The sequence below is a fragment of the Aotus nancymaae genome, unplaced genomic scaffold (assembly GCF_030222135.1).
Source record: "Aotus nancymaae isolate 86718 unplaced genomic scaffold, 86718_ANA_hifiasm-v0.15.2.pri h1tg000007l, whole genome shotgun sequence".
NCBI lineage: Eukaryota > Metazoa > Chordata > Mammalia > Primates > Aotidae > Aotus > Aotus nancymaae.
Window position 1 is genome coordinate 56,945,503 of NW_026988418.1, and position 25,837 is coordinate 56,971,339.

Sequence of the window (25,837 nt, forward strand, 5' to 3'; positions counted from 1 at the left end):
GGCAGAGTGTACAGGTCAAGGAGAGACAAATTTGGCTTCATAGTGGAAGCACTTGGGGCAGATTAGAGCGAGTGGAAAACAACGGCATGGGCTGCCTCCTGAAGGGGTCAGTGTTCCAATCTAGGTCACTCAGGATCGGAAGAAATCTTGGTGGAGGAGTCCTGGATGGGATTCCAGAGATTTAGAGTTTCTAGACCGTAGAACGTAGCCCGATCTGCCGAGGCCAGCCTCGTCCTGCCCTCCACCGCTTGCGCAGCTTTCCTGCTGAAAAGTCCTCAACTTTGACCCGGGAACTAAGAACCCCGCCCCCAAGCGCCGCGCGCTAGGAGACTCCGTTGCTATGGAGACGGAAGCGGTTGACGCAGGGAGGGGAGTCGACGTAGTTCAGAGACTGGGCGTGGCTTCGGTTACTGTGGTAGCAGGGACGCTTAGGCAGGGCCGGAACCCAGTTTAGACGCCAATGCTCCTCCTGTCCTTTGCATGGCACCCAAGAAAGAGAAAGGCGGGACTGTGAACACCAGTTCTAAGATATGGGAACCGTCGCTCGTAGCTGCACAGTTCAATCAGGTGAGCCTTGAGCCCTTGAAGCCCTCTCTGCCCCCGGAAATGCCAGAGGCCCTGCCAGACCCTCCTAGGCGACGCCTTCAGCCTCCTCCTCTCATCAGTATCTCTGGGGTCTGAAGATTCCCGGACCCAGGGTCCCAGGGACAGGGAGTGCTTGATAAATGAGCAGAACTTAAGGGAAGAAGGAAGGGAATAGCCACCAGGTGAGTCAGTGTGATTTTAAAGGCTGGTGAGAGCTGCGTGGTGGGGAAGAGAGGAGGTGTCGCTCTGACACCCCCAGACCCTTTTCAGTGAAGTCGTCCAGATGGCACTCCACAATTGCACTGGAGTTTTTTTAATGGACTTTTCGTTTTCTCCTGACATCTTTTAAAGGATGAGAATCTTATCAAATCATCTGTGGCCTAGCCTGTAATAGGGCTTTAATAAATGCTGAGTGAAAACAGACACGGAGTGCCTAGAATTACACTGTATTTAGTACAAGGGAGCTTTGTATAGATAGGAAAAGATGATTTTTTAATGTAATGCCCTGATCCCACTCTATTAAAGCTTTGACATATTTTGAAGGTGTGGGAGATCAGAGCAATGAGGGGTTGGCAGCCAACTTACCCACAGGATGCCACAAAGGCACCAGGCATTCTGCAACCCACCTGCCACAGGACTTCAAAGTGCATGAGATCCCAGAACTCACTGGCTCCCCACCCACCTTCAGTGAATGAGGAGCCCAATAGCTCTTGTCACCTGCGGCTGGAAATCCCCTTCTACATTAAGGTGTTTCTAAGTACAAGTTAGCATTCGGGAAGAGAAAGGTTGTTTCTGGAAATTCCAGCCCACCATTGTGAACTACTTTAGTAAGTGGGGGTAAAAAAAAAAGTATTTTTTTCATTTTATATGTGTCTATATGGTGCACTAGAGAGTTAGTACTTAAAGGGAAAAATGGATCTAAAGTCTTGTGTTGCCCTCATGAGAAATTTTTACCTATTTGTCCTTATTTTCCACTATGATTGATTTTTCCTATTAACAGCAATTCTGTTTGATAAGGAAATTAGTCCTGATGAAGAATTTCATGAAAGTAGTTATGATACTCCTGGTGCTGATGTGATGTCATGGAATTTTGGGTCCTTTCTATAACTTTGGTAATGCCGGATGTCAACTCAGTAATCCCCAGTTACTTTCTCAAATTCTCAAAGATGTTTTTCAAAGCACTTTGTAAAAGCACCCTCTCTTTTGCTTTTATAAGTCAGTGCTAGCCAAAATAATTTTTTCTCCATTTTTTTGAGATCGTTTAGGCCAAGTTTGGTCTTGGAGTGAACATTTCTGCTTGAATTATAAACTGCTGAACAACGGGGTTTGATGGAGGTGCTGACACTGCATTAGCTTTAGTGTTGCAAATATGAAGCTATAATTTTCCTAGTTGAATGGAAAACCTAAAGTCACTATTTGTCCTTATGGCTTGAAAACCTGAAATAATATTCAGCTTTCTTGATCCTACTCAAACAATATACTTCAATAAATCTTATGTATTAATAGAAAGAATTTGAACTCAAAGAAATATGTACTTTTAACTATAAAGAGTGAACTCCATTTTCTTCAGTTTGTTGGAACACATGTTTTTTTATTGCAGGAAAAAGACAACTACCCTCCACCACCTCTCACATTTTTCTCTGCTTGATTTCATGTCTGATCCAAAAGGATAATTTCCAGATTAACCCAGCAGTCCAATGCCCAGAGGCATGCCCTAACCACCAATGCAACAGACTCTGAATTTAGGTTGCAGATGACTATGGATGTGTGAATCTTAAGCACACATAGTGTACTCTATTGTTTTAGTATCCAGAGAGTTTCTTTCCATACACTTGTTATTCATGTCGAAGTATATGTGGTTGAGTGTGTGTGCTAGTGTGTGTGTTGTATTATGTGTGTGTGTTGGGGGTGGGAGAGGAGGAAAGAATTCCTCCAGTTTTCCATAAACCAGTTTTTAGAATTAACTTATTGGATAATCCAAATCAATAGTATTTTTGAATTCATGTTCATATTGGGTAGGCTTTAAAGAGAATAAACAAGTTCACAATTTGGTTTTATTGAATTTACCTTGTATCACTCTCTCAGATTGTACTTTCAGGCTGGAATAATTGTCAGTTTTTTCATACATTTTAGTTGGTTTTAAATATAAAATGAAAGCAAATAATACAAAGCATTCTATCACTAAGCACTAAATGATTAAATAGATACTAGAGGTTAGGAAGATAAATATGCGCTGGGATAGTCAGGAAATGCTTTGTAAAATATTTGCCTTCACCTGGGCCCTAAACAATCGGTGGAATTTGAACAAGTAGAATGAAGGTGCATGATTATTTTAAGTAGGGAGACTAATATGTGCAGTAAGTAAATCTGACACATTTAGATTGGGAGAAAAATGTAGGTTAGACCACTTCTGGGTATAGATTACTCCTAAATTAATTCCGTCAAACAAATGGTCATTTACTCTCTTTGCTATACCAAAATATTTAACTTATTGATATAGATGAACTATCACACCTCAAATTGTATAAAAAGAAAATATTTAGGTACATTGGCAATAGGATCCTTTTGTGTTAGTATGTATGTGACACAGACATTATATTTATGATGTCTAGCAGCATTAGAATGTCAAAGATGCTTTGGTATCATAGAAATTAAAATCTTTCCATGCAATGGTCAAGGCAGGCTCTATTGGCCACAGTCAGAGGAAGAGGTGTGAACCTTAGCCCTCAGTACTAATTCAACAATGTTAATTCCCCATCCTTCCCTCTCCTCAGCCCCAGGAAGCTGCCATTTTACCTTCTGTCTCTCCGAATTTGACTACTTTAGGTACTTCATGTAAGTGGAATCATATAGTATTTGTCTTTCTGTGACTCTTAGTTTACTTAATGTCCTCAAGGTTCATTCATACTGTAGCATGTATCAGAATTTCTTTCCTTTTTACATTTTATTTATTCATTCATTCTTTGATGGGCACTTGGGTTGCTTTCACCTCTTGGCTATTGTGAGTACTGCTGCTAACGTGGGTATTAACATGGGTGTACAAAAATTTGTTGGAGTCCCTGCTTTAAAAACATTTGGGTATGTATAAAGAAGTAGAATTACTGGATCATATGGTAATTCTGTATATTTAATTTTGTTTTGAGATAGGGTCTATGTGGCCCAGGCTGGTCTCAAACTCCTGGACTCAAGCAATCCTCCCACCTCAGCCTCTCAAAGTGCTGGGATTACAGGAGTAAGCCGCTGTGCCCAAATTTAATTTTTTGAGGAACTACCATATCATTTTGCACAGGGCTATATCATTTTACATTCCCACCAACAGTGTACAAGGATTTCAATTTCACCACATCTTTGCCAACACTTTTTATTTTTTGTTGTTGTTTTATTTTTATTTTTTGGTGAGGTTTGTTTTTGTTTGTTTATTGGTTTTGTTTTTGATTTTTTAATAATAGCTATCCTAACAGGTACGAGGTGATATCTCGTTGTGGTTTAGATTTTCATTTCTTTAACGATAAGTGATGATGAGCATCTTTATTCTTTGTCTCTTAAAACAGCTTTTGACTTAAAGTCTTTTTTGTGTTGTAGTTGCTTAACCTCCCCTGCTCTCTTTTAGTTACTATTAATATTTGCATGGAATACCTTTGTCTGTCCCTTTACTTTCAACCTATGCGTATCCTTATATCTAAAGTGAATCTCTGCCAACAGCATATACTTCAATTCTGAGTTTTGTTTGTTTTTTAATCCATTCTGCCAGTCTCTGTTTTGTTGTTGTAGGGTTTAATACATTTACATTTAAAGTAATTACTAGTATGAAAAGACTTACTTTTGCCGTTTTATTATTTGTTTTCTATATGTCTTACAGATTTGTTGTGTCCTCTGTTCCCTCCATTAGTGTCTTTATTTAGTTGATTTTTTTTTAGTGACATGTTTAGAATACCTTCTCATTTTCTTTTGTGTATATTCTATAGATACTTTCTTTGTGGTTACCATGTAATATCATAAAGTTATAATAATCTGTCTTAAATTGATAACAACTTAATATCAATTTCTTATGTAAATTCACTTTACAGCCTCACCTGCATAACTTATGTTATGGTGTCACAAATTACATCTTTATGTACTCATTAGCATAGATTTATAATTATTTTTACACATTTTTCTTTAAATCCTGTAGAAAATAAAAAGTGGATTTACAAATCAAAATTATAATAATACTTTTTAAAATAAATTTGTTCATGCATTTTTTTTTTAACCAAAGAACTTTATATTTTCATATGGCTTTCAGTTACTGTCTAGCATCCTTCATTTCAGCTTGAAGGACTCCCTTTAACATTGTTTTATCCATTTTATTTTTTTATTCATATATAATAGAGGTACACATTTTAGGGGTACATGTGATAATTTAATACAATCACATAGTTTGAAAAGATCAAATGACTATAGGATATTCATCATTTTGAATATTTGTCTTTTCTTTATACTAGAAACACTCAAATTATTCTCTTCTAGCTTTTTTGAAATATATGATAGATTATTGTAAATTATAATCACCCTACTGATCTATTAAACACTAGGCTTATTTCTTCTATCAAACTGTATATTTGTGCTCATTAAGCAAACTCTCTTTATGCCCCTTCCTTGCTACTTTTCCCAGCTTCTGTTAACTTTCATTCTACTCTCTATCTTCATGAGATCTACTTTTATATTTCCCACATAAGAGTAAGAACATATGATATTCATCTTTCCCTTATTACACTTAACATAATGAACTCTAGTTCCATCCTTGTTGCTATGAAGGACAGGATTTCATGTTGTATGGCTAAATATTATTCCATTGTGTATATGTATCGCATATATGGTTTTCTTTATTGATTCATCTGTTGATGGGCACTTAGATTGATTCCATACTTTGGCTATTGTGAATACTGCTGCAATAAACATGGAAGTGCAAATCTCTCTTCAATACATTGATATCCTTTCTTTTAGCTATATATCAAATAGTGGAACTGCCGGATTATATGGTAGTTCTATCATTAGTTTTTTGAGAAATCTCCATATAGTTTTCTATAGTGTCTGTTCTAATTTACATTCTCATCAATAGTATACAAGAGTTCCCCTTTTTCCACATCCCTGCCAACACTCATTATTCTGTGTCTTTTTGATAAAAGCGATTTTAACTGGGGTGGCATGATATCTCATTGTGGTTTTAATTGGCATTTATCTGATGATTAGTGATGTTGAGCATCTTTTTATATAACTTTTGGTAATTAATACATTTTTTGAGAAATGTCTATTTGAATCCTTTGCCTATTTTTAAATCAGATTTTTGGTTTTTTTTTCCTATTTAGTTGTTTTAGCCCCTTAAATATCTGGTTATTAATTTTTTGCCAGATTGATAATTTGCAAATATTTTATCCTATTCTGTGAGTTGTCTTTTCACTTTGCTGATTGTTTTCTTTGCTGTGCAGAGCTTTATAGCTTGATATGATCCCACTTCTCTATTTTTGCTTTGGTTGCATATGCTTTTGAGTTCTTACACAAAAAAATATTTGCCTAGACCAGTGTCCTCAAGCATTTCTCCAATGTTTTCTTTTAATAATTTCATAATTTCAGGTATTAGATTTAAGTCTGCAATCCATTTTGATTTGATTTTTGTATATGGAGAGAGATAGGGGTCCAGTTTCCTTCTTCTGCATATGGCTATCCAGTATTTATTTCACATTTATTGAAGAGACTGTCCTTTTCTATTGTATGTTCTTGGCACTTTTGTTGAAAATGAGTTTAATACATGGCTAAGTTTTTGTATTTTAGTAGAGACTACATGCTGATTTGTTTACTGTATTTTGAAATCAGATAGTTTGATGCCTCTAGCTTTGTTCTTTTTGCTTAAGAATTTTTTGGTTCTCCTGGGTCTTGTGTGGTTCCATATAAATTTTAGGATTCTTTTTTCTATTTTGGTGAAGAATGTCATTAGTATTTTAATAGAGATTGCATAACTGTAAATTCTTTTGGATAGCATGGACATTTTATAAAATTAATTATTTCAGTTCAAGAACATAGGATATCTTTTCTTTTTGGTGTTCATCCTCTTCAATCTTTTACATCAGTGTTTCTAGTTTTACTTGTATAGATCTTTCATTTCTTTGATAAAATTGATTCCTAGGTATTTTATTCCTAGATATTTACTGCAAATGGGTTTGCTTTATTGATTTTTGTTTTCAGATTGTGTGCTGATGGTGAATATAAGTGCTACTGATTTTTGTATGTTATTTTTTCCTGCAACTTAATTTATCAGTTCCAACAGGTTTTTTTGGTGGAATCATTAGATTTTTCTAAGTATGAAATCATGTCTGTAAACAATGAAAATTTCACTTACTTCTTTTCAATTTGGATGTCCTTCATCTCTATCTCTTGCCTAATTGTTCTGGCCAAGATTTCCGGCATTATGGTAAATAAAAGTGGTAAAATTCAGCATCCTTGTTGTCCAATTCCAGATCTTAGAGGAAAGGCTTTCCATTTCTTCCTAGTCAATATGATTTTAGCTGAGTGTTGGCCTTTATTATTTGAGGTATATTTTTTCTATATCCAGTTTTTAGGGTTTTCATCCTAATGGATATTAAATTTTATCAAATGCTTTTTCATCATCTATTGAAATGATCATGTGTATTTTATTCTTGGTTCTAGTCATACAATATGTCACATTTCTTGATTTGCCTATGTTAAGCCATCCTTAGATTCCTGATATAAATTCTACTTGATAATGGTGAATGATCTTTTTAATTTGATGGGAAATTTTTTATTACAGCTTCAATCTCATTATTCATTTTTGGTTTGCTAAAATTATCTATTCATGGTTCAATCTCAGTAGGTTGTATATGTTAGGAATTTGTCCGTTTCTGCTGGGTTTTCCAATTTTTGTTGTTCAGTTGTTCATAATAGTCTCTCATGATTCTTTGCATTTCTATGGCCTTAGTTGTTGTATCTTCTGTTGTTTCCAGGTTTATTTACCTGGGTCTTCACTCTTTTTTTCCTAAAGGTTTGACAATTCGTTTATCTTTTCAAAAAAAAAAAACAACTTGTTTCATTCCAGTGATCTGTATTTTTTTAGCCTCAATTTCATTTATTCTTCCTCTGATCTTTTTTTCCTTCCACTAATTTGAGGTTTGGTTTGTTCTTGCTTTTCTAGTTCTTTGAGGTGCATGACTGATATGGTTTGGCTTTGGGTCCCTAACCAAATCTCACCTTGAATTGTAATTCCCATAATCCCCATGTGTCAAGGGAGAGACCAAATGGAGATAATTGAATCATGGGGGTGGTTTTCCCCATGCTGTGCTTGTGATAGTGAGGGAATCTCATGAGATCTTATGGTTTTATAAAAGGTTGTTCCCCTGTACTAGCTCATATGCTTTCCCACCTGCTGCCATGTAAAACATGCCTTTTCTTTTCCTTCATCTTTTGCCATAAGTTTCCTGAGACCTTCCCAGCAATGGAGAATTGTGAATCCATTAAACTTCTTTTCTTTACAAATTATCCATTCTTGAGTATTTCTTCATAGCAATATGAGAACTGACTAATACAATGATTAAAGTGTTTTATTTGAAGTCTTTCTAGTTTATGGATACAAGCATATTTCAATAAACTTTTCTCTTAATTTTGCTTTTACTGTATCCCTAGATTTTAGTATGTCGTTTTTCCATTTTCATTTGTTTCAAGAAATTTTTTAATGTTCTTAATTCTTTCATTAACCAATTTAACATTCAGAAGCAAGTTGTTTAATTTCCATGTGTTTGTGTGGTTTTTGAGGTTTCTCTTGTTATTGATTTCTAGTTTTATTCCTTTGTGGTCAGAAAAGATGCTTGATATAATTTCTACTCTTTAATTTTTTGAAACTTGTTTTGTGGCCTAAGATATGGTCTATAATGGAAAGTGTTCTGTATGCTACTGAAAAGAATGTATATTCTGCACTATTTGATTAAAATGCTGTGTAAATATCAGGTAGGCCTATTTGGTATAGTGTGTATTTTAACTCCAAGATTTTTTGGTGATTTTTTTGTCTGGATTTTTTATCCATTACTGACAGTGGGTTCTCTACTATCATTGTATTACAATCTATCTCTCCCTTTACATCTATTAATGATTGCTTTATATACTTGGGAGTTCTGATGTTGGATGCATAGATATTTATAACTGTGATACCCTCTTGCTGTATTGAAACGTTTATCATTATATAGTGACCTTCTTTGTCTCTTTTTACAGTTATGATTTGTAGTTTATTTTACCTTATATAAGTATAGCTATTCTTGTTCTTTTTTTGGTTTCAGGTTGCATGAAATGCTTCTTCACTTTCAGAGTATGTATATATTTATAGGTGAAGTGGGTTTCTTATAGGCAGCATAGAGTTGGGTCTTTTTTCTTTATCCATTCAGCCATTCTATGCCTTTTAATTAGAGAATTGAGTCACTTTACAGTCAATGTTGTTAAACACTTACTGTTGCCATTTGTTGCTGTGTCCTTGTATCATAATTCATCTTCCTTTCTTCCTTTCTATCTTCCTTTGTGATTAAGTGATTTTTCTCTGGCAGTATGTTTTAATTTTTTGCTTTTTACTTTTATGAATCTATTATAGGTTTTTGCATTGTAGCTACCATGAGGCTTACAAATTATTTTAAAGAGATGACTACTTAGTTTAGAAAAGTATAGAAACAAACAATTAAAAAAACCTTCACACTTTAACTCACCCCCCAATTTTGACTTTATGTTATCTCAATTTGCGTATTTTTAATATTGCCTATCTCTTAACAGGTTGCTATAGTTATTATTGTTTTTGATAGATTTGTCTTTTGGGCTTCATACTAGAATTATTACTTGGTTGCTAACCATAATTGCAACATTAGAGTATTCTGGGTTTGTGTACTTAATTTTACTAGTGGGTTTTATACCTTCAAATATTTTCTTTTTGCACATTAGTGTTTTTCCTTTCACATTAAAGAACTCCCTTTAGCTTTTCTTTTAAGATGAGTCTGATGATGGTGCATTCTCTTAGCTTTTGTTTTTGTGGGAAAGACTTTATTTCTACTTTGTATTTGAAATGTAGCTTTGTTGGGTAAAATATTCTTTAATGGCAATTTTTTTTGTCTTTCCATACTTTGAAAATGTCACCCAAATCCCTCCTGGCCTATATGGTTTCCACTGAGAAGTTTGTTACCAGATGAATTAGAACTCTTATATGTTATTTGGGCTTTTCTTAACTTGCTGCTTTTAGGATCTTCTCTTTGTCCTTGACGTTTGAGGGTTTGATTATTATATGCCTTTGGGTAGTCTTACTTGTGTTGCCTAATGTAATGAACTCCCTTGGATTTTGGTTTTCTGAGAATGTCTTCATTTCTCCATTTTTGAAGGACAATTTTGCTGAATGTAGACCTCTTAGTTGACAATCTTTTTCTTTCAGTACTTTAAGTATGTCATCCCAATGCTTTCTGGCCTGCAAGGTTTCTCCTGAGAAATTTGCTGATAATCTTATTGAGAATCCCTCATGCATAATGAGTCACTTTTCCCTTGCTGCCTTCAAAATTCTGTCTTTGGCTTTTGATAGTTTGATTTATGTGTCTCAATATGTGTCTCTTTGGGTTTATCATACTTGGAGTTTGTTGAGCTCCTTGGATTTTTATATTCATGTCATTCCTCAAATTAGAGATACTTTTAACCATTACCAATTCAAATAATCTCTCTACCTCTTTCACTTCTCTTGTCTTTCTGAGATTTCCATATGCATCTACTGGTCTGCCTGGTGGTATCCCTTAAGTCTCTTATGCTCTATATACTTTTCTTCATACTTTTTTCTTTTTGCTTAGCAGACTCTATAATTTCAAATGGCCTGTCTTCAAGTTCACTGATAATTTCCTCTGTCTTATCAAGTCTTCGGCTGAATCCCTCTAGTGAAATTTCTAGTTTAGTTATTGTATTTTTCAGCTCCTGAATTTCTGGTTGGTTCTTTTCAATAACTTCTTTTTGTTGATATTCTCATTTTGTTCATATGTCAGTTTCTGGTTTCCTTTAATTGCATTATCCTTTAGCCGTTTGAACATATCTAAAACAGATTTGTTTTTTTTTGTTTTTTTTTTTAATTTTGCCTTGTAAGTCCAATGCATGTATTTCTTCAAGGACAGTTTCTGAAGATTTATTTTGTTGCCTTCAATGGGGCCATGTGTTCCTAGTCCTCTGTATGCCTCGTTGAAAATTGGGCATTTGAAAAAACAGCCACTTCCAGGTTTTGGGCCTTAGCAACAGCCAAGGAAAAAGGCTTAAAATCTTGCTAGGTCTTTTCTGGGCATGCATGCATTCTTCCTGGCCCTTCGTGTGTGCTTTATATATATATATATATATTTTTTTTTTAATATGGTCTTGCTCTATTGCCCAGGCTGAAGTGTAATTGCACAGTCTTAGCTCACTGCAGCCTTGACCTCCCAGGCTGAAGCAATCTTCCCAAGTCAGCCTCCTGAGTAACTGGGACCACAGGTATATGCCACCACATCCTGCTAATTTTTGTATTTTTTTGTAGAGATGGGGTTTCTTTTAATTAAAAAAATTCTCCCATATATGACTGCTTTTAAATATGTCTTAATTTCCCAGAGTCTCACAGCAGTTTCCTCTTAGGGCCTTAAATGTCTTGTCGTGGTCCTCTGCTCATAATCTTTTCCCCAAGCATCCATGAGTCTGCCATTGCTCTGAAGCTTTCATATACCAAAAATCCTGCCACTGGCCACAGCTTCTGCCAGCCTCAGATCTGAACTGTCTTGCTGTTCCATCTGAGCTCTGAGTCAGACCAGATATAAAACAGTCCCTTGGCCTGCCCACCAAAAGCTTCGAACGTTGCAAATAAGATTTACTCTAGTCCTTTGGTTCACAGGAGGGAATAAGGAATTGGGCTGCTTTCTCCCAACCATGACACCACCACACCATCTCAGGGAGGACTCATTTGTTAGATCTTTGACTGATTTCATAACTCCTATACTGCTATGTTAGTCTCTAGTGTTTTTGGTTTTGGTTTTGTTTTTTAATGGTGGGCAAAGAGGGACTGGAGCTTTCTAATCTGTTATCTTGCTGATGTCTAAGATATTTTTTAATAAATTCTGATTTCTTTTTCATTTCTTCAAAGACTATCATATGAGAGGTGAGGCTGGGAAGAGAGATGAGTAAAAGCTTTGTTGACAGCAATTTGTAAAAAATTTCCAGCCTTGTTTAAATAGCATAGCCATTCCCTCTAGGAGCTTCTGGATTACACAAAGCCTATCTCAGAATAATGCACATGGTCAGAGATGGCTGAGCTATATATTTCAATTAGAATTCTGTGTTATGGTCAGAATTTCTGTACCAACACAAGAAAAAAAAATCACACAATGTTTTTATTGTTAAGTGAAGTATGGTACCAGTAAAGAGAATATCCATAGGCCAGACATAATTTTTTTTCATTAAAATATTATGGACTTTTTGTCCCCAAATATGTTCTTCTTCAGAATACCAGAGTTGCCTGGAAGTTTGCTTAGGTTCTTTAGACATCTCACAGGTAGAGTTTGGATTGGAGTTTTGTCAGTTTTAATGATTAAATACTTTTATATTTGCAGATTATCTGAAGCTGGTATTCCTTTTTATTTCTTCCTAACATTTAAAGTCACATTTTTGCATGTAGCAAAAAGGCATCTATACTTGTGTGAGACCAACTATTGGCATGACAGTTATTCCATTCCCTTACTGTGACTCACCACAGGAAACATTAAATGCACAGAAAAAAGTTTATGGCAACCCACACACCTCTTAACCCAGCCAGATCCACTACTCCAGCATTAATTGATTTCATTCTGCAATGATGATTTCAGGATCTTAATACTCAAGAGACTGAACACTCCTATTATTTGCCTAATTTTTTTCACGAGTTTATGATAAAACTTTTAATTCATCTGTAGTATAAATATCTACATATTTTAAAATATTTGCAAACATCTGCTATAATATATTGAGGTCCTAATTGAGGCTGCTGGGTCTTCCTTCCTAGTTCTATGTTTTCATTCTCAATATAGGGTTGCCCTTTTTCAAATACGAGGTAATATTTGCATAATAATTACTTTTACAGGCTGAAAACCACAAAGTTATTCTATACATTATTGTGTTGTCCTTTACAATATTTATTCAGAGGTGGAGACTCCTAGGTATCTAGGCTAATCTTCTCCTTTTACAAAACTGACAATTTAGGAGTTTCAAGATCTTGTCCAAAGACATGTAGTAATTTGTCACATCAGGAACCAAATCTTATGTTTTCTCACTACTCCATTCTTCCTCCATAACAGTAAGTTGTGACAATCATAACATTTTACATGGACCTTGCAATTCATAACAAAATGTTATATATTTAGTCTCTTATGTCAATCTCTACAGCAGTGCCATGAGGTAGATATTATTAGAGTAGAAGTTATTTAAGAAACGTCTATTGAAAATTCTTTGATTAGTACTTAAACTCAATATTAAAGTGTCGCTTAAGACCAATAAATAAGTGTGAAAAGAGTACTTATTTTACCTGAAACATCAGACTTCATCCTTAATTAATCTTTTACCCTCTGACTTTCTCATTTAGAGGACAGAAAGATCATAGCATTTTCTTTTTTATATTCAACTCTTAGGCTTCTTACTGAGAGCATCTAAATAGAACTGACAGAAATATTTGAGTTTATAATTCCATACTCTATTGTGAGACACATAAATTCTTCATTAGGAAAAAGTTATTTTTCTAGCTCCAAAAAAGTATAGAAAATGGCCCCTTCTGATGCCTGGAAGCATGCCACATTCCCTGGTTGTGCCAGCCATCTCATCAAAGTCTCAGATCACCTCCTTATTTCAACTTTCCCATTTCTATCCATGGCCCTATAGTTCTTACAGTCACTAAAGCTCATCTGCAATCCACTGGTCTTGTTCTTTCCCCATATTCTGTCTGCCTCTAAGTCCTCTTGATTTTTCCTGTAACAGCTCACTTCTATCTCTTCCTCTTCATTTTCATGCCTTCATTATAGCCTAGGCTCACATCTTTTGATCCCTAGATTTTTAAAAGAGCCCTTTACTTCTACCCATCATAGAATTACCTATTTCTGTTTGTCTAACTATTTATCTTTCCTAAACACTGCACACACTGTGTTAATTCCCAGTTTAAAAATTGCAAGTGACCATCTATAATAACTTTGAACAAAGTCTAACTAGCCTGCCTTCTTCAGCCCTTTGTAGTCTGGCTCCAGTCGAAAGCCACAGAATACTTCACAGGATAACCAAATTGAGTTGTTACAGGCAAGATAGTTCTGTCACTGCTGTATAGACACTCAAAGGAGGCAGTGAACTGCTGGAGAAAGCTCCACTTGGGTAAGACAGACATTGATATTGAATCCTGATTGTTAGCTGTGTAACAGTTGACCTCGAGCAGCTTTCTTACCCGCTCTGAGATTTATTCTCCTTTTGTCAGATAAAGACAATAATAGCCACCTCAAAGGCTTGCTGTGAATATTAAATGATGTTTATTTCATTTCATAAATATTTCCGTAATACATGGCATCTAATACACCCTCAATAAATGAGTTATCTCCCTCTTTTCTGCTCTCTCACTCAGTCTCCTTGTTTGACATGAACTACCTTTCCACTCCTTGCCCATCCATCCATCTTTGAGGCTCTCATAAAGCATGTCTTGCAGCAAACTTTCCTAGCAACCCTAACCCACTGTTTTCTTCCTTCACCTTGGTTCTAGGCTCTCTCTTATAACTTAATACTTAGTTATAGAATGTCTTGAAGTTTTGCTATGTATTTCATGTTATATAGAACACAAGTATTATTAGAACATTAGCTGCTAAAAATCACATCTTACCCTCCTTATATGTACCCCAGAATAATTAGCATGGTTTTAGGCATGTGGTATACACCCAAACTCTATACAGAATTAATTCACCTATTTAACTTTGAAATATGAAGAAATGTATGTTATGGGAACAGGACAATTAGTAGAATTAGGAGATGTTTTACAGAAAACATTTGTATTAAAAAGGCATCACAGCAGCTATATAGGATGATTGTGATTATATCCTGAGAAGAACTATGAAATGACCAATTTCACTTTTCAGAGATATTTCATCTGCCAACCAGTAGGCATTCAAGTTAAAGTTCTTTAGAACATTTAGCTTACAGCCTGTCCTTCTCCTTATTATACTTCTAATTGAGGAATCACATTTTAATTTTTAATTTTCTCCTATTATTAAACATGGCTTAGTGACAATAGCTAAGTTGTACTTAACTTGAAAAATAGTAATAGAAATTCCTAGAGTTTTGAACAAAGCTTCTAATTCTTATAAAGGGTTGGAAAGTGGATATGAGTTCAAAATAGATGTTGTTGAAATGTTAATATCCTAGACCTCTTAAATAAGCAAAGTTATAAAACATATAAATACTAGGATGATAATAAACTGAGTCTAAGTAGGTTTTGGGAAGGAAGAGTTCAGTTGAATTGAAGTGCATGAAACCCTTATAAATGCAGTTTATCAAAAAGGAAAATGCATTTTATTGGACAGAACCCTTTAGCAATTTTTGAGAGGCAGCAAAGGGTTTTTCAACTTTTTGATCTTAAACAGCGAGCTATTTCTTATGTTAATGTGTATTTAAGACTTACTGGAAATACTCATAATATGAGCTGAAGACTGACGTCTGGCAGCAAGCAGATTTCTGAAATTGGGTTGGTTTTTATTACTATATTTTCTGAAATATGCTTTCATTGATATTTACAAAACAAATTGCCAGTTCACACAAAGGTTGTTTTAATAAAAGCCAATGAAAACAGCTGAGTTGCTAGGAAGAATGTTGAGAGGGAAATGGACTTTTCATAACCTCACATTATAATTTCTCTTTTTGGACAAAACTGTATTATTTGAATGACTCTGGAACTGAAGGGAATTAGTTTGTCAAAATATCCACCTAGATGTTATATGTGATCATTTTTATTGCAAGTGAAAAATATTAAATATAAGTAAAATATAAGTGTTGCCAATATGAGTTTGGCAACATCCTAGGAAAATGTTAGTTAAGACATGGTGACTGTTTCAGCTCTAGCCATGGAAACCGTCAGTGGCTCCCAGTCCCACAGGATAAACGGGCTTTCACTGCCCTGCCTAATGTGGCCTTTCTCTGCCTATCTGTATTTATCTTCCTCTACTCCAGTCAAATGGTCCCCAGGCCCATGCTGACTATATCTAAGCAGTTTCCGGGCCTGAAGATTTCCCTGCCTCCATCTCACTCTTGCTCATTAAAATCCTACCCTGTATCTTTGAGAAAAAAACTCAGTTCACACCATTATGACCCTCACTGGCATCCCTCCTTTCACTAAACTACTTCATCGATTATTACCTTTGTTATCTACTTTGCATTGTTCATCAATTTAAGTGTCATCTACTGTGTTTTTATTCTCTTACAGAATATATGTTCCAGCACTGCTAATCCCTGGAACATAGCAAAGGTTTAGAAATTTGAATTCCCTCCTTCCTGACTATAGCACCTGATAGTGATAAGCACATAGTGATCTTTGAAAAATATCTACTTGATTAAATTCACTGATTATTTGTTACTGTCTTAGTCTCATGACCTATTTCCTTTTTCGAGCTCCAGAATGAGTCACAATTCATTGGTCGTGGTAACTTAAATTGAATATCTCCAAATCTTACTTAGCGGTCATACCTCTCTTACAGATATTGAAAACATTGCTGAAAAGAATTAAAAGTATCTAGATCATAGTATCTCAGATCCAAACTCCAACTTTTCCCTTCAAGGCTATTCTTTGCAGAGTTGTCACCTTCTCATTGAAAGATGTTACCATTCACCCAGACAGACACTAGGGCCCAAACCTTGCATTCATTCTTTTTTCTCCTTTTCTGTACCCATAATTAATTCCTCAGTTCATCAATATATGCCCATTCTTGCATTGCTATAAAGAAATGCCAGAGACTGGATAATTTATAAAGAAAAGAAATTTAATTGGCTCACAGTTGTGCAGGCTGTACAGGTACCACAGCAGCTTCTGCTTCTGGGGAGGCCTCAAGAAGCTTCCAATCATAACAGAAGGCAAAGGAGGAGCAGGTGTCATACACTGCAGGAGTAGGGGCAAGAGAATGAGGGGAGAGATGCCACACCACTCACTTTTAAATGACCAGATGTTATGAGAATTCACTCACTATTGTGAGGGCAGTACCCAGAGGATGGTACTAAACCATTGACGAAAACTCCACTCCCATGATCCAGTCACCTCCCACTAGGCCCCACCTCCAACACTGGAGGTTACAACTGAGCATGAGATTTGGGTGGGGATGTTGGAACCAAGCCATATTAATCAGTAAATCCTGTTGGCTCTGCCTTTGAAATGTATCTAAAATCTCTACTCCTATATCTAAAATCTTTACCAGTTAATCATTATCCTCAAATTATTATTTCTGATGTTTAGTTTACTTTTATTTTAATTATAATACAATTCAATTTTTTGTGTGAATAGTTTTTAATATGGATAGTGTATAAATTTAAGAGTAAATATTTAAAATGAAAACCCATAGTAAAGAGACTTCAAAATATGGTTATTTTTCTTAATTTTTCTTTAAGTAACATGAATACGTAAAGATTCTAAATTTTCAGGAGATTAAAAAAAATCAGTCACGACTGGAGGCATGTTCTGATACTGTACAAAAATCATTAAAACGTACATAAACAATTTATATTTCTAAAAGGAAAAACAACTTGAGTAAACTTAAAAAACTGATTAATTTATTACTGCTAATATAAATGTTGGATGGAAATGAAGTTCAAAGTTTATATTGTTAAAAGCTGAACAGCAAAGCAGTTTTTTAAAAAATCAGAGTATTTGTTAAAGCTCATGTTTCTTTATATTTGTGTGTATATGTATATATATATATTATTGCACTTTAGATTCTGGGGTACATGTGAAGAACATGCAGGATTGTTGCATAGGTACATAATACATGGCAATGTGGTTTGCTGCCTCCATCCCCATCACCTATATCTGGCATTTCTTCCCATGTTATCCCTCGCCAACTCCCTACCCCCCACAGTTCCTCCCCTAGTCCTCCCCAACAGACCCCAGTGTGTGATGCTTCCCTCCCTGTGCCCATATGTTCTCATTGTTCAACACCTGCCTATGAGTGAGAACATGTGGTGTTTGATTTTCTGTTCTTATATCAGTTTACTGAGAACAATGGTTTCCAGGTTCATCCATGTCCCTACAAAGGACACGAACTCATTGTTTTTTATGGATGCATAGTATTCCATGGTGTATATGTGCCACATTTTCCCTGTCTAGTCTATCATCGATGGGCATTTGGGTTGGTTCCAGGTCTTTGCTATTGTAAACAGTGCTGCAGTGAACATACATGTGCATGTGTCTTTATAATAGAATGATTTATAATCCTTTCAGTATATACCCAGTAATGGGACTGCTGGGTCAAATGGAATTTCTATTTCTAGGTCCTTGAGGAATCGCCACACTGTCTTCCACAATGGTTGAACTAATTTACACTCCCACCAACAGTGTAAAAGTGTTCCTATTTCTCCACATCCTCTCCAGCATCTATTGTCTCCAGATTTTTTAATGATCACCATTCTAACTGGCATGAGATGGTATCTCAATGTAGTTTTGATTTGCATTTCTCTAATGCCCAGTAATGATGGCATTTTTTCATATGTTTGTTGGCCTCATATGTGTCTTCTTTTGAAAAGTGTCTGTTCATATCTTTCACCCACTTTTGAATGGGTTTGTTTGTTTTCTTCTTGTAAATCTGTTTTAGTTCTTTGTAGATTCTGGATATTAGCCCTTTGTCAGATGAATAGATTGCAAAAATTTTTTCCCATTCTGTTGGTTGCCAGTTCACTCTAATGATTATTTATTTTGCTGTACAGAAGCTCTAGAGTTTAATTAGATCTCATTTGTCTGTTTTGGCTTTTGTTGCCAATGCTTTTGGTGTTTTAGTCATAGAGTCCTTGCCTGTGCCTAGGTCCTGAATACCTAGGTTTTCTTCTAAGGTTTTTATGATGTTAGGTCTATGTTTAAGTCTTTAATCCTTCTGGAGTTAATTTTACTGTACGGTGTCAGGAAAGGGTCCAGTTTCTGCTTTCTGCACATGGCTAGCCACTTTTCCCAACACCATTTATTAAACAGGGAATCCTTTCCCCATTGCTTGTTTTTGTCAGGTTTGTCAAAAATCAGATGGTTGTAGATGTGTGGCATTGCCTCCACAGCCTCTGTTCTGTTCCATTGGTCTATATCTCTGTTTTGGTACCAGTACCATGCTGTTTTGATTACTGTAGCCTTGTAGTATAGTTTGAAGTCAGATAGCATGATGCCTCCAGATTTGTTCTTTTTTGCTTAGCCCACTTGGCTATGTGGGCTCTCTTTTGGTTCCATATGAAGTTTAAGGTGGATTTTTCCAGTTCTGTGAAGAAGGTCATAGGTGGCTTGATCAGGATAGCATTGAATTTATAAATTACTTTGGGCAGTATGGCCATTTTCACAATGTTGGTTCTTCCTAACCATGAGCATGGAATATTTTTCCATCTGTTTGTGTCCTCTGTTATCTCCTTGAGCAGTGGTTTGTAGTTCTCCTTAAAGAGGTCCTTTACATCCTTTGTTAGTTGTAGTCCTAGGTATTTTATTCTCTTTGTAGCAACTATGAATGGCAGTTCGTTCTTGATTTAGCTCTCTTTAAGTCTGTTATTGGTGTATAGGAATACTTGCAATTTCTGCACATTGATTTGATATCCTGAGACTTTGCTAAAGTTGCTTATCAGTTTTTGGAGATTTTGGGCTGAGACGATGGGATCTTCTAAATATACAATCATGTCATTTGCAAATAGAGACAATTTGACTTCCTCCTTTCCTAACTGAATGCCCTTTATTTCTTTTTCTTGCCTGATTGCTCTGGCTAGACCTTCCAATACTATATTGAATAGGAGTGGTGAGAGAGGGCATCCTTGTCTAGTGCCAGATTTCAAAGGGATGCTTCCAGTTTTTGCCCATTCAGTATGATACTGGCTATTGGTTTGTCATAAATAGCTTTTATTATTTTGAGATATGTTCCGTCGATACCTAGTTTATTGAGAGTTTTTAGCATAAAGCACTGTTGAATATTGTTGAAGGCCTTCTCTGTATCTATTGAGATAATCACATAGTTTTTGTCTTTGGTTCTGTTTATGTGGTGAATTATGTTTATAGACTTGTGTGTGTTGAACCAGCTTTGCATTCCCAGGATGAAGCCTACTTGATCGTGATGGATAAGCTTTTTGATGTGCTGTTGTAATTGGCTTGCCAGTATTTTATTGAAGATTTTTGCATCTGTATTCATCATGGATATTGGCCTGAAGTTTTCTTTTCTTGTTGAGTCTCTGCCGGTTTTGGTATCAGGATGATGTTGGTCTCATAAAATGATTTGGGAAGGATTCCCTCTTTTTGTATTGTTTGGAATAGTTTCAGAAGGAGTGGTATCAGCTCCTCTTTTTATGTCTGGTAGAATTCACTCATGTTTCTAATAAAGAAATTTTGCAATCATTAATGATAGAAAACTTAAATAGCATCATAAATCAGCTTTATGCATTAAAGTATTTGAAATAAAAATTGTTATCAAACTATATCAATAAAGTAATTAAAGGACATTTTTGAACATATCATCAGAACTTTTAACATAATGTATTATGTAGTTAAACACAGTGAGTATTGTAAGACATGAAATACTTAGTTGAGCCTCAAAAAGTAATATCTATACAGATGTACCATTGCCATGTAGATTTATGGTCGTGACTTTGTCAAAGCCTCTGTCTATGAAATGAGAAAGCAAACCTTTTGGAAAATATATCAATCAATACAGTAAAATTTTAATCACTATTAATAAAGCTTTAAATATTTTATGTAAAAGTTTATAACATGCAAAAAAGTTAATACTTAACATGCAAAATTTTATGATGCTGAAGATGGTGAAAGATTTTTGTTGATCTGGTGGGGCTAGACAGATTAGCACCTGCAGTAGCTCAAACAATATCATTGATTACCAAAAGAAAATGGCTTCAATGATAAGTATTTACATAAAAATGGTTCCAAGTTGGTGACATGCAAAAGGTGTGGAGTTTTAGCCTGCAAATTAGAAAAAAAAAAAATAGACAAAATGACAAGAAAATAAATCTCCTGGTACTGAACCCTGTACTTTTAAGTTTCACTGTTTAATTCATTTTATATCTTGTATAAAAACAGTTTAATAAGATCCATCTATGGATGATTTTCAGGGATCCCCACTATTCACATTTCTCTGTCCAGAAAAGTGCCCAGTTAATCTTACATTTGTCTTTAAGCCAATTTTCTAGCCATGACAAAACATTTCCTATACTTCCATGGTAACTCAATATTTTTCATACAGAAACTTGTGAAATGCTTTCTAAATGTTTGGGTAAATTCTGTTTCCTGGCTTTCCTTATTCTTTGTGTTGTTCTTAGTGTTTTTTCTGTTAAATATAATTGTAATGTGCAATTTTGGGTGGCACAGACACTGTATCAGTTTCTCAAGCAGCATATATTGAGTAGAAATAGCAAGGAAACCTCCAAAATTATATGAACACCAATGAAAAAGCATGTGATCCTAAAAATGTGTATGACTTGATGTATGTATGTATATTTGAGTTTTCATTAAACTACTTTAAGGTTAGGAATATTAAGTTCAACCACCTATGCCTTCACATCAAGTAAGATGCTGAGTAAAAAGAAAGATTTTTTAAAAATTTACACTTGTTACTGTAACTGTAAAGTCAAAGTACCCTCAAAAAAGCCTACTGTTTAACTTGCCATGCATATTCTATGAATTTGGCACCAACCTAAGAAAATGTGTGAAAAATGGTTTATTACAGCCATATTTCAGCTCTTGATGAAGTGGCGTCATTGTCTGGGGTAAATACCCAAGGTTTGTTGCCTTATGCCAAGGAGATCAAGGACATGTGGAGTGAGGTTAAGAGTAGAGGTTTAATCGGCAAAAGAAAGAAAGGGGAATAGCTTTCTCTCCCGCAAGAGAGAGGGGCGCCTGAGTGGGACTTCTGGCCCCCTTGGACCAGAAGTTTCAGCATCACTTGGGAACTTGTAAGAGATCAAAATCCTTAGGCCCCACCATAGATTTACCGAATCAGACACCCCAGAATGACCCTGATGATGTGTGTTTTTAACAAGTGTGAAGCTGATCCACACTAGCATTCAAGATGTGCTCTAATGCCATGATCACAGTGCAATTACTGCATTGCTTATGTAATACAGACAATGAGTTTTAATAGGCAAGCAGAGGACACTGTTGAGCTGAGACACTTAGGAAAATAGTCACAGGTGAGGCAGGACTTTCACCTGGAAGGAGGGCATTCTGAATAAAAGGACCAGGCTGAGCAAGGCAGAGGGCTGAGAGGAAAGCACATGACATGTTTGAGATACCACAGCTAACCACTAACAATAAAGTGTGCTTTACACACACAATCATGGTTATTCCTCGAAACAACCAAAACAATAGTATTCTCACATATATGATGAAATTCAGTCTTAAGAATTTACACAGAGCAATTTGCCTGAGAGCTCTAAGAGTTTAGAAAAGTAATGAAGATAAGGTGTTGGAAATGTTAGGAAGAGAATGTAAAGGGCTTTGAATTCCAGACTTCAGAGTTTAGGCTCTATATGAAGAAAGACACAGAATGATAAAATTTATGTCTTAGAAAAATTAATAGATTGGAGATGAGAGTAGCTGGAAGCTTAAACAGACCCTATAGATGGTATTTTTAATAGCCCAGATTCAAAGTAGTTATAGGTAGAACTAGGAGAATAATGAGGAGAATAAAAAGCAAGAGCCAGATTCCAAAAACTCTGGGAAGAAGGCAACTGTGATTGCATATTTGAGAGAAGAATGGAAGAGGATTTTAAGTTATGATGACTGGGAGAAATGGCCAACTTCAGACTGACGAATTTAGTAAAATGAACTTAGTTTTTGTTTGTTTGTTTTTTGAGACAGAATTGTGCTTTTGTCACCCAGCTGGAGTGCAATGGCACTATCTCAGCTCACTGTAATCTCAGCCTCCTGGGTTCAAGTGATTCTCCTGCCTCAGGCTCCTGAGTGGCTAGGAGTATAGGTGCCCACCATCATGCCTGGCTAATTTTTGTATTTTTAGTAAAGACAGGGTTTCACCATGTTGGCCAGGCTGGTCTCGAATTGCTAACCTCAGGTGATAAACCCACCTTGGCCTCGCAAAGTATTAGGATTACAGGCATGAGCCACCATGCCTGTCCAAACTTAATTTTTATTGTTTGTGATAGGGAGTTTTTTTGCTTGATTGTTTTGTTATGTTGTTACGGTATGGAGAGGTGTGAGGAGCTCAGTTTTAGACATGCTGACTCTGAGATTATAGCAGAAAATTAAAGTAGAGATGTTCATCAGGAAGTCAGAAATATGGACTATATAGCTCATACTGCAAAGTTGGAGACGTAGACTGGGGAATTGTCAGAACAGAGGCAATAGCATGGGGATAGTTAAAATATCCATGGGTATTATATGCCAAGAGAACAGAATTCTGTGGGATACCTAAAAGGTTTTTGTTTACAGGAGAGAAGAAGAGAAAGAACCTGATGGTCAGAGAAGGAACAGCCAAAGGAGTAAAGGCAGAATGAGAACAGGGTGGTGTCAAGAGAGTCAAATCAGAGAGAAGGTCACAAAATGGCAGTTCAAGTCTCCCACCTACAAACACCTTGGGAGAATAGGCAAGGCAACCATATCTGGTAATGAGGGCATTGTCAGTGATCTTCCAGAATGCAATTTCAATAGGGTGTATGGTAGCAGTGCTGGTGGAGAGGGAAGAGATGGAAGAGGGACTGTGGGGATTAAGGACACTATGGCCTTTCAGAATGTGGGAGCTTTAGGTGTAGGTCAGTTTTTGGGGGAGTTTGACTATGAAGTGAAAAGATCATAATGGAAAATGGTTAGTGGAAAGGCTGGGGGTGGTGAAGATGGCTGTGTATGTGTGAAATAGGGTAGAGAGGAAAGAGGAGCAGACTGAAAACAGGGAGGGAGAGATGGGAAAATAGAAGCAACACAGTTAGAGAAGAGGTCATTTGCTCTAGTAAAATGAAGAAGGAATCAGAATGTTTTCTTCAGTGCAAGAAAAAGGAGTAAGTTCTTGGGGCCAGTGAAGGATGTTTTAAGATGGAAAATGTAAAAAGGATAGAAAACCTCAGCAGGAAAACCTTTCTCTTCTCAGGCAGTGGGAATGAGGTCACCCTGTAGATAGACAGTGGACAAGCAGGCATGGACAAAAAATTCATCCCACTAATTCTTCAAGTGACCTCTGCCCATGAGGCTTTTCCTAAGACACAGGGAGAGATGGGTTCTAGGATAATGCATATCACCTTGTGTTATAAGTGTTTCTATATCTGTCTCCTCTACTAAACTGTTGGTCTTTTGAGAGCAGACAGTTTTTTTCCAGTAATTTTTTAAATGCAGAAAAGCACCAAAAGATAATGTGACAAGCACATTTGTATCCTCACAAAAAATTGTTTTTTTAAGTAAACACTGTAAAAATAAAGTTGAAGAACACAAGTCCTCACACCCATTCCATGTCTCATTTCTTTCTTTCTCCTCAGAAGCAAACACTAATATGAATGGAATACATATCCTCTTAGCCTATCTACATTTATGAATAACATATAGTATTGTTTACTATAGGATTTCACTAATAGTTGATATTTACTATCTGGGTACTTATGTTGCATGTGCTGCCCTAGAAATAAAGGATGCAAACATAAATAAGGCAAGAGCAATGAAAAGAAATGAACTAAATCTGTATATCTCAACATGGATAGACCTCAAAACATAATGTTAAAGAGAAAAAAAAAACAAATTGCAGAATTAGTTAATACAATATGAAACAATTTGGGCTCCATATTATTCAACTTTGCCTCCTTCATTTCTAGGGCAGCCCATGCAATGTAGGTACCCATGTAGTAAATAATTATTAGTAAAGACATTTGGGTGAATAACATGATAATAGAAATGGGCACTGTGTACAGTGCTATGAAATACTCTTATATGTAATTCTTTTCACTTTTTTTGTGCATTTCTCTCCCCAGACTGGTGCTGTTTAAAGGGCAGTGATTATGCCTTATGCCTATTCCCAATGCCATGCCCATTTCAATTTTTGTAACTCCTCAGTAAATATTAGCTGAATGACTGAATGACTTTTCTGCTCTAAGTATTATTATTTTGCTAAGGTCCAGGTTGTAAGTTCTTAAATGTTTTTCCAAGACCATGTGGTTGGAATCAGAACTAACAATCAGGTTTTTTGATACTAAATCCAGTGCTCCTTTTTATTACACCATTGAAAGAGCTATTGTGAGGACTCTATTAGGGAATCAATAGGAGAGGAATAATTATAATGAATTACTGCCATAACGTATCCAATAAATAGACTCCGTGTACATGTGTAATTGGAGAAAATTAAGAACCATAACCAGATCTAGGGCTTAAAATTTATTCTAATCATTGACTGGGGACACTTTGTCACATGGTCCTTAAAGGGGGTTTATATTATGAAGGAGATATGTGAATTATGGGGGTGTGTAGGATTACACAAGTGATGGAATGAGTGGGAAGCAGTTTCACTCCAGTAGTACAGCTCTTGCTAAAGTCAGTGGTGGCCTTTTAATTGCCTTTGAAGGAAGGACCATTCCTCCCCTGGCTTCAGTGACACCTTCCCTCCCAGCTCTTCTCTACCTGTCTTTTTGGTTTGCCTCCTAAGAAACCCTTCCCTGAGGAGGCGTTCCAAGATGGCCGGTTAGATCCAGCTCAGGATTGCAGCTCCGAGTGAAAGTGCAGAGGGTGAGTGGACGCCACATTTCCAGACGGATTTTTATTGCCCACAGACCAGGAGATTTGCAGGCAGAGGAGCCCCACGGGTTGCCAGCGTGGCTGTATTGGCCGGCGCGGCTGTTTTGCCTGCACCCCAGCGCAGCGGCTCCTAGTGCAGAGTAATCGGGACTGTGTTCCCACTTAGCCAGCAAGGGGAGCTGAAACAGGGAGCCAAGCCAGGAGAATCCCGGGCAAAAAAAGCGCCACGAATCTCAGAGCCGCGGTTTCAGTGGTGCAGTGGGTCACTGCACGGGAAATCACACAGATCCCGGCACCTAT

At 36.2% G+C, this 25,837-nt stretch overlaps 1 protein-coding gene across 1 annotated transcript in view; it reads left to right on the plus strand.

The window, feature by feature from the left end:
* The first annotated feature begins 480 nt into the window (after positions 1–480).
* The window catches only part of SPAG17 (sperm associated antigen 17), a 253,988-nt gene continuing 228,631 nt past the window's right edge, over positions 481–25,837 (plus strand). Inside the window, exon 1 of the mRNA XM_064372648.1 lies at positions 481–567. Coding sequence (XP_064228718.1) covers positions 481–567 — 87 coding nt within the window. The remainder of the gene's footprint in view (positions 568–25,837) is intronic.